Genomic DNA, 18767 nt, shown 5'->3' with positions numbered 1-18767 from the left:
ACCTATTCCAACCTGGCTGATTCTATTATTCTATTTAATTTTTTAGATCACTGTGGCTTTTCAGGAAATGGATGTTTTAGATGCACCTATGTAGAAAAGCATTGACACTCCAGACATGAAAAGGAACAGATGTGATCTCTGCTAAATAATACCTACATTTAACCCCTCCAGAAGAAGGCAGAGGCAAATTTATAGTTTTAATTTTTATCTTTGCTACACATTATTCAACTCTACCTTAATTTGCAACAAATTAATTTTCCCCACATCAAGTCTATTTCACCCATGACAATAAAAAAAATTATCTCCCTGGCCTCACCTCAACCCAGAAGCTTTGCCACTTTATTTTCTCCGTTCATCCTGTTGAGGAGGGGCAGCAAGAGAGAAGCTGGGGGGTGGGGGGGGTGCAGCTAATTACAGTCAACACACAATATAGTACTAGAAACCAGTGGCAGTCTTGTTTCAACCAAACACAAAAGGAAATCAGAACACCACAGATAAAAGCAAGCTACCAAACTTTACAGCTTGGCCCACTGATATTTTAATCTAAACAAAATCCCTTATTTCTATAGTAAACCATTGGAATTTCTGGGGTTCTAAGTAACAGCAACCTACGGCCTTTAACACTTCATACCTTTTTGATCTTTCAAAGTTATAGAGCCAGACAGCATTAAAAAAACAACACACAGCCACCTCAATATCACTATGAGTAAGTTTCCCACATGTGGAGGACTATGTGAAGTCACAAGTGATTGAATTGCCTAGCACTTCTATTTTTTCTATTTCTCTCCAAATTTTTGGATCATATAGATTGCATTTTCCTAGTTGATATTTCAACGATTCCCCTAAAAACAAAACCCAATTATATCATGATATCTTTCTATAAGCTTTCTCAGAATTACTGAAAGCACGATAGCACCACTAACTAATTCTCTGTGTTATAAGGATACTGGAAGAATAGTCTTCTGTCAAAATCCAGCATAGTTACAGCTCGAAAAACAATGGTGCCCAGTGATTAATATTAACATTAATAGATGAGGGGCGAGCAACTAATGTCATTTACCTGAACCTGAACAAGCTCTCTGACACTGTCCCGCACCACATCCTGGCATCCAAGCTGGTGAAACATGGGCTTGCTGGGTGGACCACTAGATGGATAAAGAACTGGCTTGATAGCCACACCCAAACAGTGGCTGTCAAACAGATCCATGTCCAAGTGGAGGCCAGTGACAAGCAGAGTCCCTCAAGTATCAGTCCTGGGACCAATCTTGTTCAAAATCTCTGTCAGTGACATGGATAGAGGCAGTGAGTGCACCCTCAGTAAGTTTGCTAACGACACTAAGATCTGTGTTGCAGAAGACATGCTGGAGGGAAGGGATGCCATCCAGAGGGACCTGGACAGGCTGCAGAGGTGGGCACAAGCCAAACTCATGAGGTTCAGCAAGACCAAGTGCATGGTCCTGCATCTGGGTTGTGGCAATCCCAAGCACAAATACAGCCTGGGCAATGACTGGCTGGAGAGCAGCCCTGGGGAGAGGGACCTGGGGTGCTGGTGTACAAGAAGCACAACATGAACCAGTAGTGTGCACTCACAGCTCAGAGGGCCATCCAGGTTCCTGGGCTGCATCACGAGAAGTGTGCCCAGCAGGTCGAGGGAGGTGATTCTCCTCCTGTACTCCACTCTGCTGAGACTCCATCTGGAGTACTGCATCCAGTTCTGGAGCTCCTATTATAAGAGGGATGTGGAGATGCTGGAGTTGTGTCCATAAACGGGCCACAAGGATGATCAGAGGGCTGGAGCACCTCTCCTATGAGGACAGACTGAAAGACTTGGGGCTGTTCAGTCTGGAGAAGAGGAGGCTCCCAGGTGACCTTATTGTGGCATCCTAGTATCTGAAGTGGGCCTACAAAAAAGCTAGGGAGGGACTTTTTAGGCTATCAGGTAGTGACAGGACTAGGGGGAATGGAACAAAGCTGGAGGTGGGGAGATTCAGACTGGATCTGAGGAGGAAGTTCTTCAGCACGAGAGTGGTGAGAGCCTGGAAAGGGTTGCCCGGGGAGGTGGTTGAGGCCCCATCCCTGGAGGTGTTTAAGGCCAGGCTGGATGAGGCTCTGGCCAGCCTGATCTAGGGCAGGATGTCCCTACACATGGCAAGGGGGTTGGAACTAGATGATCCTTGCAGCCCCTTCCAACTCTGGCTGATTCTATGATTGGACAAGGAATAGGTACAAGCCAGGACATAAGAGGTTTCACCTGAAAATGAGGAGACACTCCTTTACAGTGAGGGTGGTGGAGCACTGGAAGAAGCTGCCCAAAGACTTGTGGAGTCTCTTTCTCTGGAGACTTTCATAACCTGCCCTGATGTGTTCCTGTGAGGCCTGCCACAGGTGATCCTGCTTTGGCAGAGGACCTGGACTCAATGTCTGAAGGTCCCTTCCAATCCCTACCATTCTATGGTTCTGTTAATGCACATGTAGCATAAGAAAAGAAAATTGCATCCATTTCCTTTGCAAGGCATGTATTTACTATATTGTCTTTATTATTATTGCAAGTGTTTGCTATCTTTCTGCCATGTGAAAGCAATGCATTGACTCATCATACCATCACCACCTCAATATCTCTGTCACGAGCTGTCAACAAATGTGAAAGCATTCACCACAGTTCTTTTAAAGGATGACCCTTCCCTTCTCTCCATCAAGTTTATGATATCGTTTAGTAATACATAGAAATTTATCCAATCCTAAGAAAAAATACCACACTACCTCTATTTTATAGGCAGCTGTTGTAGTAGCCTTTCTGATAAGATTAGCTGCATTTTACTCCAGTGTGAACATTAACATTCAAAATGGCCAGCAGCAAAAACAGAACCAAAAAGTTTTCTGACTCTCAAATTGTTACAGAATCATCAAATCATTGAGGTCGTAAATTACCTTTAAGATCAAGTCCAACCATAACCCAACTACTGTGACCACTAAACCAAATCCTGTCACATCTACATGCTTCTTGAACACCTCCAAGGGCAACCTGTTCCAATGCCTCAACCTCTCTCAAAGAAAGATTTCCAGATGTCCAAATTAACCTCCCCTGTCACAACTTAAGCCATTTCCTCTCATCATGGAGAGAAGCCATTTCCTCTCCACATGGAGAAGGAACCAACACCACTATGACAGTGCATAGCCACTCACAACTTCAACTATTTTTTATAGCTGCTTTCCTGTAAAAGTAACTTTTTAGTCAAAAAGACTTCCATCTCCACTCACAATTTTTAAAGACTTTTTTTTTGTACCTATGATTTACCTCTGTAAGGAATTGAGCATTACTGGTTTGAAAAGTCATGTTTATCCAACAGTACAGAAAGTAACAGAACATCATTACTACCAAAGATAGTATTTCCACCTTTCTCCTAGACATGACCTCACTTATTTGGGGTCACATACATTACTGAAAAGAACTTATGTGACCATCCAGGGAGCCTATTTCAGGTAAGTTAAATTTATGCTCAATAAGGAGTTAAAAGAGCACCACCACTAGAAAAAGCAAAAAAGGCAAGAGGAGAATAGCTCCATTTTGGCATAGTCCAACATGAAACAGAGTTCATGTCCACCAAAGTGATCTCTCTAAATACACATTACTCTGTGTGCAGGATTCAGAGTGTTTGAACTGCTCTCAGGTTCTGTGGTGGTTTAGTTGTTCTCTGCCCCTCAACCCAAGATTCACCAGACTAGCTCAGACTGCTGGAAGTAAGATGAACCACAGTATTTACAAGCATATATACATAATATTTACAATTATATACAAGTTAGAAGTAATAGAGAAATTCAAAATCCCTCCCGAGCAGCAGGGCTGCCCAGAAGGGTTCCCATTAACTCCCTCTCCTTCTTCCCACCTGTTGTTATCTCAGAAAATAATCAATATAAACCCTCATTTGAAAGCTTACGTGATTAATTCACAGATAAGCAGGAGTGAGATGCCAGAGATGATAAAGCGGTTAGAAAGAAATTACTAGATCAAGTTACATAGGTTTCATACAGAGGAGTAAAGGCAAAATGCAACCAAGCACATAGACCAAAGAAGTCATGAGAGACTTTGTTTGTATTTTGACTATTTATGTCCCTCAGCAGAACCAAGAAGTGATACAGACATCAGTATTACTTTCTTTTCACAGCCAATGATTTCATTTCATTAAAATATTCCAATTATCCCCAAACTAGCACAGGTATACTGGAGGACAGGAAAAACATTTTAAAAAATGCAAAAGCTAAGCCTTACATTCTCAGTCAAATTGCAGACAATTTTTAGCTGATCTTTAATTAACTCATGAAGACTGTAATAATTAGAAATAGCAGTATCTGCTTTAGTCCATTCCCTCAGTCCACTTCCTTTAAACAAGCACATCAAGCATACCAAACCAAAGGACACTGCCGAGCCTCTCTCATAACAACATATCCAGTTATGAAGTTTAATTTCGGAAGGCTGGGACAGATTTAAGCCTTCATTTGAAGGCTTAGACATCAGCCTTCTGTGCACTTTAAAGAGATCAGTTCCAACTGTATTTAATTCAAAACATAACACCCACAAATAGTACAGACAAACGATGATAAACCAGAGTTCTATGACAATACGAAATTTCATTTTCACGAGGAAAGAACGAATGTATGAAGAAAAACAACAACTTCAAAATCAATACCTTTTCTTGGAGGTAGTTCACCACTTTGCATTAGCTCTGTTCCAGGATATACAATCTCCCCATCTTTTACCATTTCATTCCACAAGCCACATAGTCCATCTCTTGTAAATGCAAGCTGTTAAAATAGTATGTTATACATAGTTACACATAACAATTTTCTCTCAAGCTAGCATTTAAAATACATCAAATTTTGTATTTTGTCCCTGAAGAAAGAAAACACAACCATCACTTAATCAGTGTATTCACTCTGTGTGTATATGACAGGAATTTCAAGATCTCAAATTCTCAAGATATGTTATTTTCAAACTAGAAGTGCAAAACAATTTTTATATAGGATCAAATACAGCAAGATGAACTTTCTTTCAGTGCAAAATTCTGATCCAGAACTATCCCCACATTCACGATGACATGCAATAATCAGGAGGGCATGGGGTGGGGTGTCCTTTTTGTCCTTCCAGAAGAACTCCTTAAGTCAGTCAAGCTACATCAAGTCACCAAACAGAGAAGTATGAAGAAAATCAATACAGTCCCCTCTCCATATCATCAACTTAGCAGCTGGGCACTCAGGTAGAACACATGGCATCAAGGAACAGACTCATAAGCATATTTAATCAGTTTAAACTGGTCCTGCTGTGCAAAGCATCTCTCACAACCCTCCCTCTTCCTTCCAGCTGCTACAATGCCTCCTCTTGCATGCAGCATAATGCATGTGTGTGATCATCTGCTGAAAGAGATTACGCAACAGAATAAGACTAAAACCAGCTGTGCCTGTGGGAACCACAAGGAGCCAACTCAGCCTCAGCCCAGGTCAGCTACCAAGCGAATTATATCTCCCAGGAAGAATCCTAGAAATCAGAATAATCTGTCTTCTAGTGTTATTCTCTACTCTACAGAATGCTGCAAAACAGGTGTCAACATCCCAAGTGAATTACATAATAAACATGGTATGATTTATAACTGTATAGCGTAAGGGAGGAGTACACTAAAAATCTGAACACCTCTAGCATATCAAAGTGGTGCAGTGGAGACAAAAAAAAAAAAACACTAATGAAGCTTATTCAGAAGCATCTTTGTGTTATGTAACTAGTATTCAAATCCAAAGTCTCTTAAATGAGAAGCAATACAAAGATGTTGCTTACACAACTGCAAAACATTTATCGTTACACACAGAAGTCCATTTATACTTTATTTTGATCTCCTTCCTAAAAAACATTCTAAGGATTAAAGATTATAGTTTAAGAGCCACAATCACCAGCAAGACAGTCATTTGCTGATCTACCTAGTATCAGTTAACATCAAGAATTAAAGGCAAGTTACATGTTTTGACACCACTGTAACACACTCAATCACCATGGCAGCTTCCTGACTTTGTATTGCATGTTTCACAAATTCCCTCCAACATGTATTAATTATTTTAATCACTTTTCTTCCAGTACCAAATATAAACTGACACACTGCATGTGTCAATTTATTTCCTGATCTCAGGGGGGTAAGAGGGGAAAAGAATTACAAATTTAAAAATGTCTAGCTCACAATGAAATGTGTTTTATCAACTGTGCAGCACCAGAATTACACTGTGATCACACTTTACCTTCCCTGTTCTTCAGATAAAGATACTGTATTTTTGCCCAAAGCTTCATATCTGCCTTAATTTTTTGAAAATTAGAATGTTCTGCAGTTAAGCTGCATTTCAACAAGAATAAAGAATTCAGCCATTTACTACTGGTTGAATTTCTTGCATTGTTTTCAGTCTGTAAGTATTTTTAAAATAACAAATGTTCACTTTTTCCTTCAGCAGATGTGATCATTTACTTCAATAGGGTACTTAATGTATTTTTCACTCTTTTTTTCTTCCAAAAATATCTAAATATACCTGCTTGAGGTTTCTTTGTTCATGTGTGACAAAAATAAGAAAAATAAATAAACATTCACCTGTTGAATACTACATTAAAATATAAGCTTGTAAAATGGTGACTGAGGCAACCCTCCATATGAGTTACTTAATAAATTTTTACAAAGTTAAGATTTTTGACTGGTAAACTGGCTTTTTGTACACTTTGGTTTACATTCTCAGATCACCTTGGTATGGAAGATTGTTCTCCCAGTCCATAAGCTTACAATATAAAGGCCTACATGCTTTGAATTCAAGGGCCTTCACAATGCAGCACTGTTCTATTCCATAAAACTTGTTTTCTCCAGTTTAACTTCTAATCCTTTCACATGGCACAAAAGTTCATCCAAACCTGCCAAAGCAGCTAAAACCTTAAAAAGTAAACAAATTTCTTCTGCCTTGGGTTTGGCGTTCAAACCCTTATCTTTGTCAGAGTACTTTTCTTGGTATGCTGCCTAAAGATAGAGCAACAACCAAGATCAGAATGCTCCCCCTCCTTCTCCTCATGTGGAAGCTCACACTGTAAGCAGTCTTCAGATAAACAATTTTGCTTTTATTCAGGTTGCAGTTCACATTTTGTCAGTGGTGTACGTTCTGGGAGAAGGGGAAGTGGGGACAGAAAAGAACACTGGACATTTTTTGTAGCCATAAACAAATCAACCAACTGAAAGAACAATTAAGCAGCACTATTTACAACCAATTCATCTGGCATCACAGTGGACAGCTCAATTCTAACTGTAACAATTTCACTATTAAGCTACTCAACATTCAGCAGACATAGTAAACAGCAAATTGCCACAATGATAGCTAAAAGTGAAAGAAAAACTCCAAGTCTTTAGCTGATAAATTATGCAAGTAATTTTATTCCATAACCATAATAGAAGCTTCACAACACCCTTTAGAGAAATACTTAACTTAAACAACAGAAACAGGGAGCAGTGGCAAGTATGCCAAAGAGTCACGCTGTGATCCAGCGAGATGCTGACAGGCTGGAGAAATGGCCTGAAAAGAAACTTACAAAGTTCAGCAAGACGAAGTGCAAAGCACTACACCAGGGGAGGAACAACCCCAGACAGCAGAACATCCTGAATGCTACCCAGCTGAAAAGTAGCTCTGCAGAAAAGAACCTGAGAATCCTGGTGGGCACTGAGTTGAAAGTGTCAGTAACATGCCCTTGCCGTGAAGGTTAATGGGCATCCCGAGCTGCACTAGAAACGTTGCCAGTAGGTCAAGTGAGGTGATCCTTACCCTCCACTCAGCACTGGAGAGGCCGCAAATTGGATATCTGGTTCACATTTATGCTTCCCAGTAAAGAAAGGAGGCATGAATGTCCTGGAGAAAGGTCAATGAAGGGCAACAAAGATGAGTATGGGACTAGAACATCTCTCCTGCGAGAAAAGGGTGAGACAGCTGGGACTGTTCAACCTCAAGAAAGGAAGGCTCAGAAGGGAAACTCAATGTATATCTGAATGGAAGAAGAAGATGGAGCCAGGCTTTAATCAGTGGGCACACACTGAAACATAAGAGGTTCCCTCTAAATAACAGGAAACAGTTTTTCACTGTGAGGATGACCAAGCACTGGCACATGTTGTTCAGGAGTCTCCATACTTGAGAAATATACAAAAGGCTATTGGACCTGGACCTAGCCAGCTGGCTTGAGCAGCACAGTTGAACTAGATGGCCTCCAGAGACCTCTTCCAATCTCAACCATTTGAGATTCCATGAAACCAGCAGCTGAAGATAATGGTAAAGTAGAAAAGTGAAATATCTGCTTTGACTACACAATTCTGCTTTTCTTTCTTTCTGCAGTGATTATCTTAGCAAGCACAAGTACATACCCCTTTCCCCTTTCACTCTCAATAATTCTTGCACCCAGTCATTTGCAAGGAGTCTATCAACATACATGTGCTGAGACAAGAAAATTAGAACTTTGTTCAGAATAAAGTTTGCAAACATCTCTCCTGGGTTTCTATTTTCAAAAAAAGTCTGACTTAAAAAAACCAGCTCTTCTTCCACTCAGTGTTTTAAAGAAAGTTCAGATGGTGCAGAAGGGAAGAAAAATACATTTGGTGTCTTCACTGTTTCTGAATTAAGTGAACTTCTACTGCACTGTGAACTGGGCAGCCCCCTAATCTTCTGCTAGTGTTATCTCTGCAGTTAAATTGTAATTTATTCTGTATGGTACAACAATTAAGTCGAAGGGCTCTGTAACTCGGTTGCTGTCATATGCTGCTGTCATATTTCACTGCTGCTGCTGGCAGTGAAATTTCTGTCCATCCCCAACAACTCCAGAATATAAAGCATTTGCATTAACATTTCCTTACACTTCAAGAAAATCAAATCTTGCAAGCATAACTGAAAATTCTCAAAGCATCACTACAGTTTCACTTTTTAAAAGTTATTTTAAGAATAATCAGTAACGGTGACTTTGTTCTAAAGTTGGCTGGCTTACTCCATGTGGTACAGCAGATCATCTTCTTGACTTGGTTTCATAATCTTTCTTGCAAAAAGCATAGAAGCCTGCACAGAAGTTAACTCAAGCTCAAGAAAAATGAAATGGCACAAAAGAGCACAGACTGATTCAGGTAGCACTCTGGATTATGTAACTGCCCTGGAAATTAAAGTGACTTCATAATGACAAAACATCAATATGGATTTAAAACGTAAGCTACTTAAATAATCTTCACCTCAGAATTGCCAGTGGGGAGAACGGGGGAGAGAGTATGTTCGTGCACTCAATTACTTCTGCACTAGCCATAGGCATCGAAAATATTTCCCTTTAGAAACAGATTTTTTAAACTTTTTTCTTCACTGTTACTGGGCTGAAAAGTCATAGAACAGTCCTTTCCCAAGTCTCTCTGTTGTTTTCACATTTTTTAATCCATTCAATTGTATTTCCTTTTTTCATTGTTGTTACTTCCAGTCCTTCTTTGTCCTAGCTTCCTTCCTTCCCTGCTGAAGCATGCCCTGAAACAACAGCTGCTTATCACACCTATGCAAAGCACAGAGAAACATCATTAGGTGTAAACATACTGCTCTAAAGCTCTGATAGCAAAGACAGACAAGTTTAGTAGCCCCACATCGCTAGAATCTGTAGCTAGAAATGTCCCCATAGGAGTCTACAGGCATTACATTTGTAACCAAATTTATTTAACAATTAATGGTCACATGCAAAGAAAAACTGCAATTCCCTCTAACTTAGAAGGTAACTCCTCTAACTTTCTCTATCTGCAGGACAGTAATTCTGTTTGAGCCAGAAACATTTGCAAAAATGTTTAATTTCTCTAACCTACCACTGCACATATAGTACTCCCTCCTGCAATTATTGATTTTGGAGGGATAGCATACATCATTTATAAACTAATTAAAGAACAAACAAACAAACAACACTTTACTGCAAATTTCACTTCATTCAAAAATGCAGGAATTCTCATTTTCAGTTTGCTAGAGCTTCCAAGTAAGCTCTTCATTTTTTTATCAGAAAACAAAAACTAAGAAGAAAATGAACAAGCAATTTTCACTAACTCCTTTAATAGTCAAGATATCACTTAGTTAAAATATCTTCTTACATGCAAAGATCTAGATGCTAGAAGAGTGGGATTTTCTTGAAAACCAAAATCCCGAATTTAACTTTGAAGACAAGATTAAAATATTTCAGTCCAATGCAACTCTTAGAGGTGACTGTTTAATTTTAAAAAGCTCTCTCTCATTACTGTGGCAAAAGAAGATGATACCAACAGCCTGCCAACCACAAACTCAATGAAAACTTTCTTGCCTATCACCTGAAGATTTTTCCGCATTACAGGAAAAGGTAAGTTTTTCACCTCTAAACCCTGCTGTTTAGCACAATAGTTCTGCACAGGATCCAGAATAAGCAGGCTAATTAAACACCAGTCAAACACACATGCACATAGAACTCCATTAGTTGATGGCAATTCTAGTTTTTCATTATTCAGCCATCGCTAATTAAAGTTCTCTGCATAAGGTTCTAAATTAGTAGAGCACTACATGTATTAAATCATAATTATTTTAAGCACTGTTTGATTCATCAAACTGAGTATCTAGGATTAAGTAACCAATTTTCATCTTCTCTTCCATTGGTACCTTTTTTATACTTTACAAACATTAAAAAATTCTTCTTTAGAAAAGGCAATTAAAACAATCTCCCATTACACAAAGATTTTGCTATAAATGGGATGGTTTCTACTAGTAATAGACATAAATAGACAGATGTCTTTAAGTGCATTAATTCAAATCTTAAAAAAAACAAACATTCAAATTGGAAATTCAGGTGACACACCAGCCTAATGACTATGTTAAACGTGATCCACAAACAAGTGTCCTTCAGTAAAACACATCTGGTTTTGAACTTCATAGGATTATTGTATTAATGACGATGTCATATATGTATTATTATGTCATATGAGAAAACATTACATATTGTACTACTGATAGTACCTCATATTGAGATGAATTATCCTAATTTTTCACTTGTTATAACAGTTAGTGGAGGTTTTCAGACAACTGGAATATCTTAATTTTGGTCCACCATAAAAATGGCATTTTAATTAAATAAATGTTTCTCATTGGTCCAAATTATTTTTGTATGGTTTACAGCTACCATTGTAAGTTAGTGAAAAGATGTGGAATATGGAGTACAACTGGGTCTCTGTAGAGCATTTTGGCTTCCTATAATAATATTGGTTAGTTTCAGATAATATAAGCAAAAAAATATATTGTTAACATAGCAGTTCCATTAACATTTCACAATACTTCAGTTGATCCCACAGGCTAGAGGCTCACTGCTGTTACAAAAGGGGTTGTGTTTTTGATAATTCTCTTAAGAACAGTAATAATACGCTACATCAGACTGGCTTTGTCTCTTCTACAGCAACATCCTAAAACTGAATAAGAACATTTAAATTTGGCTTGAATGCCAGCTGCAACAGTGACGCACACAGGTGATTAAACACAATCCATGGTAAAATCCACATATCATTCTTTTCTTATTATATTAATACCACTATACTACAGACTTATTATATCTTGTATTACATTATTAATGCAACATTGTCTTGAGCTACAGCAAGAAATAATCTGATAATTTTCAAAGAGATTTCAAGATTTCACTGTCTTAAATCTGCAGTAATTGCTATGCTCATCAAATCTAAGGAGCAAACTCTTCTGGCAATAGTAACAAACATTTTTTTAAAAACTTCACTTCAAATTCTACCTATACTCCTCAAATTTTAAAGGAAGTTCTTTGCTGCTGCAAAAACAACCAAAAATTTAGTTCTAAAGACTACTTTATATCTGCATGTCTCCTAAAGTAAGAATTTCCTGACATAATTCTGTTTCTCCAAGGACTTTCACCTACCTGCTCTTAAGACTGTTGCACAGTGAAAAGTTAAAAATCTAACTGCAAAAACAACTTTCAGTGTCTAATTCCAAACAATAATTTGTAGTCAGCTTGATTCATTGATATGAATTAGTGTCTTTCTTCAAACCTCTCCTAGGTACTACGCTAATCTCTGCAATTCCTGTTGATAGTCTCTTGAACACTAATAAGGTCTTTCTCTAGTTAGCTGGTAACAACATTCACAGTAGGAAATCAGCATATTCGGTGCACACACAACTTAAAGGACTAGTAGATGGAATTTACATTTCTATAAAGAAATTTCACACACAGCTAATTAACCAATAGCTAAAACAGTCAATCATGCAATAGTAAAATGCCCCAGAGCCTAAACTCCTTCACATGACAGAAGACATTTGCCAGCCAATATGTTAAAAAGGAGCAATTTTTAAAAGTACATTTTAAAAAATACTGAGCACACAGAGCAAGTTAAGAGTTTTGTGATGAGGACCTGTAATACCAAAACCAGTGAACCTAGTAAGAATTATACCCAGGAGGTCTGGGTAGCCTTCAGATTCCAGAGAAGTGATGTTTGTGTCCAGCAGATCACATATGATTACTGTTCTCTTATTTCATTAATGTCATGATTTTGACTACTGCGTGACTGGAAGAAAACAAAGGGAGTATCCTGGCAATTACAGTCTAGCTTGTTACTACTCATAAAGAACTCTTAATAAAAGAGAGCTTATTCATAGAATTTTGTTACAAATTAAGATTTTTATTATTAAAAGGAATTATTACAGCACATTAAATACACAGTCTCATAAAGGAAATATATTTCATTGCATTTACATGCACTGAGCTGAAAATAATATTTAAAATGTGGATGGCAACTGAAACCCTTTTGTCAAAAGTTTACATGAATAGAAAAAAGGGGATGTAGAAGGCACTACAAATGACAGGGAAAATCTAACATGTCACATGAACAGTCACGTTTTTCACCCTGAATAATACCAAAGAAAAATAGGTACCGCATAGTCAGCAGCTGTTACAAAAGATTGCCACTTTCAGATAAAATTCTCCTCTGTTTTACAATAACTGAAGTAGCATATTCGAAATCTAGAAGCCAGCTTACAAGGAAGCATACTTTTTTTAATATGCTTATTCACAAATTGGTTTCTACTATATGTATATACCATATTGGTCAAAATACCTGACTTTGGATCATAACTTTTACTTTGATAAGAATAAAAGATGAAAACAGAACTAATCTAGCCTCATCAAGAACAAGCCCTGCCATTTCACTGCATTTATTCACAAGACCTACTAAATAATGTAAACTCTAAGGCTATATCTGTCCCTTCTGATTCCAATTTAGCTTGTTTCATGCAAAGTACTGGAGAAAGGCTGCTCCTGAATCACAACTGCTAGGCAAAAATCCTCGTCTGACCACAAAAACAGCTAAATTCAACCATTCAGGCTATAAGCATGTCATCTGGGGCAAAGCCACCCAGGATGCAATTTTTTTTTTTAGTAGTAGTAATCTGCAACAAAGGAGTAACACTAGTTGGCGCAGCCCAAGAATTTCAGATTTTTGAGCAAGAACTAGGAAAGGTTACTCAAAGGCATCTACATGCAACATCTGGGAAAAGAAAGACTGACAAGGACTTACTCAAGTTACCAATTTCATGCAAAACAAGACTTTGACTTGAATCACTCTAATTCTCTGTATTTTCCACTTAATTTTCAAACATGAACTGGGAAAACATGATTGTACCCTGATCTCTCTATCATGCAACTTTGACAAGTGAACGGATTATCTTGTAAGACAAAAGAAAACTTTCACTGAACGCAAGCACATTTCAACCACTTCAGTCACATACCTTCGACAAAAAAAATTCACTTTCTTACAAAATGGCAAAAGTTAAAGGATGCCTATACCCATTATACAAACAACTGCAGTAAAAGCTAATCTGAACTCCTCAAACTGTAGGCTAGATTTCCATCACCTTTCACTTCTCTTGTGCATTAAAGCTGCTAGGTCATATGCAAATAAAAACTTCAGCAACAGCCCAGATGAAGAATTTATACTTCTAGCAGTAATGCTACAGACTCAGCTGTGTGCTGACACTCTGCAAAGATTACGTATGTAAGTCCAGCTTGTTTCTAAGCAGAAGGGAGTGGACTGACAACACAGATGTGTTGGCAGCTCAGAATAAGACAGTATTTCTTCAAGATCATTTTTAGATATACAGTAGGTTTTTTTTACTATGGCGATTTATCTCAAGAGCAGTGCTGCAATATTCAGTTTATCAGCTATTTAGGCTAAAAGCATCCTTGATCTGCACTTGAAAGGTCACAATCGAATACAACTATAAAACTCCTTACCTGTAAGTCTGTCTTCAACCATTTGGAGTCAAAGCTAGCTTTAGCAGCCAGACAAAAAGATTCAGAAGACATATTTCCTTCCCCAGCCTTCTCTCCAGGCTAGCTGAGCAGCCCAACCTGCCACAGAATGAGGAAAACAACAATCTAACACGTGAAATAAACCACACTAGGTTGTTTTTTGTTCAAAATAGCACGGCTTCCACTTGATCTTTAAAAATTTCTGAGTAAGAACCTCGCTCGTTCATATCCCCTGCAACTGCACAGGGAGAAGCACACGCATTAAGAACACTACTTGACCCCTCCAGAAAAAAATCCACTTCCCTTCCCTGTAAGACTCATGGAAAGAAGCCTTCCTTCTCCTGCACTGATCTATACCAAAGGCCTAACGCTGCCCCTCAGACCCCTAAGTGGTGCATGAAATAAATAATTGATCGTCGATTACGCAAGCCGTAGGCCAACATAAAGCGATTATCAGGGTCACCCGCACCCCCTCCTACCTGCGCCCCCGGCGGCAGACGAGGCCCGGGGTCTCCTCCTCGTCGCACGAACCCCTAAGCCGGGAACATATCCCCGCCCTCATGGCCCGCTGTCACGGCCCGTTACGGTCACCGGCTGCGGCATTAAGCCAGCCCAAAGGAAACACAGCCGCGGGGCTTAGGCGTCGAGATCTCGGCCGGTGGACACGGCCCGGGAGAGGGGGGCGGGCGAAGGCCTCGCCCGGACCGGGGTCGCTGCACACGGCGCGGGGGCTGCGCTGCACCACCCCACCCCTCCCCTCCTGACGGGTTCCTTTGCAGAGAGACTGAAAGGGCCCTTCCTCCGCGCCCACCGCCCCCTCCCCCCCCCCACTGGAGCCGGCTCCACGGGGAGCGGGGGACGCCCCCACCCTCTGCCGTGCCCCCTCCCCACCGAGCTATATGGAAACGTCAGGGAACACGCCAAGCTCTCTCGCACTCACCGGCCGCGGCGGCGGCGACAGAGACAGCAACGGCGGCGGCGGCACCTGCCCTCGCTCTGCCGCCGCCCGCTCGGTCCCGGGCAATGCTCGGTCCCGGGCAATCCTCGTCCCTCCTTCCCTCGCCCGCCCACCCCCTCCCGCCCCCCTCCGCCCGCAGAGCCGCTGGCCTCTCCCTCCCTCCTCTCCCCGGGCCCGGCGGCACGGGAAACTCAGCCCCCCGCACGCCAGCAGAGCTCTTGGCCAATCCGGAGAGGAGAGGGAGGCGGGACATCCTGTCCCGGACCGGGCTGCTGCGGCGGCGCTGGGCCGGCTTGAGGCTGCTGGCCTGTGCCAGCCCCACGGGTGCGTCTGAGCCGCAGCAAGGAGGAGAGGGTCTGGGGGAGAGAGCAGGACCTTGGTCAGAGCAGGTACTGGTGGGAATCTGAAGTCAGCTGTAGCTGTCTGGTAGCCCAGCTGAGAAGCTACACTGAGGGAAACAATTAACGCTTCAGCATAAGTTCAAATTAGGCAAAGGAAAAGATCTCATAACACCTTGACTCCAGGTCCCCAGCAGCTAAGGAATTAGGAAGGTAAGAGCAAGGCTTGGCAGATGAGTGCGTAACTGTCTTTGGTCAGCATGAAGCCACAGGCTGAATTTCAGTGAAATTCAGACAGAACTGAGACCGTTTGCTGGCATTTAGGTAAAAGTACACAACATTTGGTTATTTCACTTCAGAGTCACTGCAGTAAAATACAGTGAACTTGATTCTCCTGGGTTCGTTCACCAAGACATCTCTTGGATAAATATACAATGGTCACTTTATGTAAAACTCTGTGCAAAATGTCTGGTATGCCTGAAAACTTACTTTAAAAGACAGAAAAGCCTGGTTTTCTCATTACTCCCTGAAACTCCAAAATCCGCCCAAATGCTTACACACCAAAAGCTTTAATATGTAACAGGACAGTCTCAACATTATGCCTGCATTTCAAAGTTGAAGCCCCTGAGCATGCATTTCTAAGTTTGGGGGGGGTCCAGGGGAGCTTGGGTTGGGTTTTTCGGTGGTTTGTTTGTTTGTTTGTTTGATTGGTTCTGGGTTTGGTCCATGGCATCAAGCCTTAAGAGTATTTTTTCCACCTGTTATGGAATGTTCACTGTATGTTTTAGGAACTTCATTATCTGCAAATACGAGAAGCCAGACAGGTGTCTAATCGCTGAAAGACCATCTTTGTGCTTCAAGTATGTAAACCAGCAATACAGAAGAAAAATGCTAGGGTTTCAGGAACATCCTTATGTTGTAAAGGGAGATAACTGAGTGAGAAAATATTCAAGTCCCCTTGATAACATAGAACAATAATGTAAGAAAGTGGCTTGGGGACCCCAAACCACTTGCACAAGTGCAGACACAGAGAATCCCATGACTGGAGTATGGCTACCAGCTGTTCAGAATGGACAGGAAAGAAAGGAGGGGCATGACATTTTCCTTTAGGTCAGGAAACTGATAGAATGTGAGAAGCTATCCCTGAAGAATAACCATGAACAGGTCAAAATCTTATGGATAAGAATTAGAGACAGTAGCAACAAAGGGAACCTTGTGGCTGGCATCTACTAGAGGCCTGATAAAAAGGAGCCCTGCAAGCTGTAGGCAGTGGAGATTCCTCAAGCTGAAAGAATTGGGACTGTTCAGCCCGATAGAAGGCTCTGGGGAGACCTCAAAGCAGCCTTTCGGTACCTGAAAGGGGCCTACAAGAAAACTGGAGACTTTGTAAAGGCAACAGTACAGAGGGAATTGGTTTTAAACTATCAGGGTAGATTTAAGATGGACATTAGGAGGAAGTTCTTTACACTGAGAGTGGTAAAATACTGAAACAGGTTGCCTAGAGGTGGTGGAGACCACGTCTATGCAAACTTGATGGGGCCCTGTGCAGTCTGATCCAGTTGCAGATGTCCCTGCTCACTGCAACAATGTTGGACAAGAGTTGGCCCTTGAGCGTTCTTTTCAGACTAACACATTTTATTACTCATGTTTTGCTGAATTGTGCCCCATGTATATGTATTAGGAGGAGTAATTGTACCAGGCAGGCACTGCTTTTGTAAAACTCCTGTATAAATAGCCGTGGGATGCCTTCGTTGGCATGCATTGCTCTGGGGAGCAATCTCTAATGTACCCTGGTGTGCCACAATAAAGAAATGCTGCTCTCTAACACTACGCTTTGACAGTGTGACAGAGTTTAATTCCCAGCTTTGGTGACGACTGGAAGTTTTGTCATGCATATCATGTTGTGTCTCTTCTGACTAGTTAATGGCTACACAAGAGCTAGGATGGGAAATACTTCAGTCTCTTCTTACCTAGTATACTTGAAATGAAATAACACTGGAAGAGGTTGCCCCATCATGTGAATTGTACTAGGTCAGGTTGGATGAGGCTTTGAGCAACCTGGTTTTAGGGCAGGTGTCCCTGCCCACTGTAAGGGGATTGAACTAGATGATCTTTAAAGTCTCTTCCAACCCAAACCATTCCATAATGATTCCATTAAAATAGCCATATTGTTGTATTCCAAATAGGAATAAAAGCCATTTTATAATATATGGAGCCCAAACCAGGGTGAATTAGTAAAACTTGGTTGAAACCACAATGGCTACTGATTATGCCTTATGCCTACTTCTTGCTTAAATGATTTGCAAGTCAGATACCTTGCATGTGTAACATTCACTGCGGTTTTTTTTGTTTGGCTCTCCAAAAGGGATTGTTTTCTTACTTATATATAACAAATGGCAATATCTTTTTTGCTGCCACTCTTGATGTGAATAGTTTGAAACGTGTATAACTCATTAGACTTGAATCACCATTCCAATTAGCAGGTACACATTAACTTCAACAAAAAGTCAAAACATATTTGGGTGCTGTAACCATGGAAATTCAAAGCTAGAGATGCTTCTGAAGAATTTATGGGTTGTTTTCTATTTCCATTTTCAGATTTCACTTCTGATGTATAATTTTTGTTTGGCTTTGAAATGCACTTTAATAGCATGGTGCAATCTCAGATGTCAGTCTTATTTATAAGAAACATGTACGCACCAAATTTTCCCAAGCATGGTGAAGTACTTGGTTAACATTATTAACAGAAATTTTATTATTACAAATAATGAGAAAATTCAAAGACTCTGGAACTTGGAGTCTGTATCTGTATGCAATATTTGCAGTATTAAGTCCATCAATAGTTATTCTGATGTTATTTAAATAGCAATAATATGTTGTTTCACTTCAGTAAAAAACATGTTGTACAGGTCTGACAGACTTTGGAAGGCAAATAGAAGGCAAGCAGTTGAAGTATTAGTACTCCAGCTCTTGTGCTCCACCATTCTGATGCATAGTTCTGTCTTTGAATCGGTTCTCCAGCTACAATCCTTTGTGCCTCAGCTTGTTAAAGTAACCTACTTTACACCCAATAAATTCATTATGTGGATCTGATATCCCTGCCTTAGAGATTCCAACATCCTCAGGAGCTGCA

At 40.3% G+C, this 18767-nt stretch overlaps 1 protein-coding gene across 3 annotated transcripts in view; it reads right to left on the bottom strand.

Annotated features, from left to right (window-relative positions):
• HERC2 (HECT and RLD domain containing E3 ubiquitin protein ligase 2) overlaps positions 1-15370 on the bottom strand; it is a 118017-nt gene extending 102647 nt beyond the window's left edge. For 2 of the 3 annotated variants that reach the window (XM_064143509.1, XM_064143510.1), the window contains exons 1-3: positions 15279-15370; positions 14321-14437; positions 4686-4800 (exon numbers count right to left, since the gene is read on the bottom strand). In XM_064143509.1, the coding sequence (XP_063999579.1) occupies positions 4686-4800; positions 14321-14392 (187 nt within the window). In that variant the 5' untranslated portion in view covers positions 14393-14437; positions 15279-15370. Of the gene's footprint in view, positions 1-4685; positions 4801-14320; positions 14438-15278 lie in introns of those variants that run through there. The other variant, XM_064143511.1, reaches the window with a different exon arrangement.
• Positions 15371-18767: the final 3397 nt, after the last annotated feature.

Source organism: Pogoniulus pusillus, chromosome 5 (assembly GCF_015220805.1).
Source record: "Pogoniulus pusillus isolate bPogPus1 chromosome 5, bPogPus1.pri, whole genome shotgun sequence".
Classification (NCBI taxonomy): domain Eukaryota; kingdom Metazoa; phylum Chordata; class Aves; order Piciformes; family Lybiidae; genus Pogoniulus; species Pogoniulus pusillus.
Note: the sequence above shows the minus strand (reverse complement) of the source record. Positions and strands in the feature narration are given on the sequence as shown.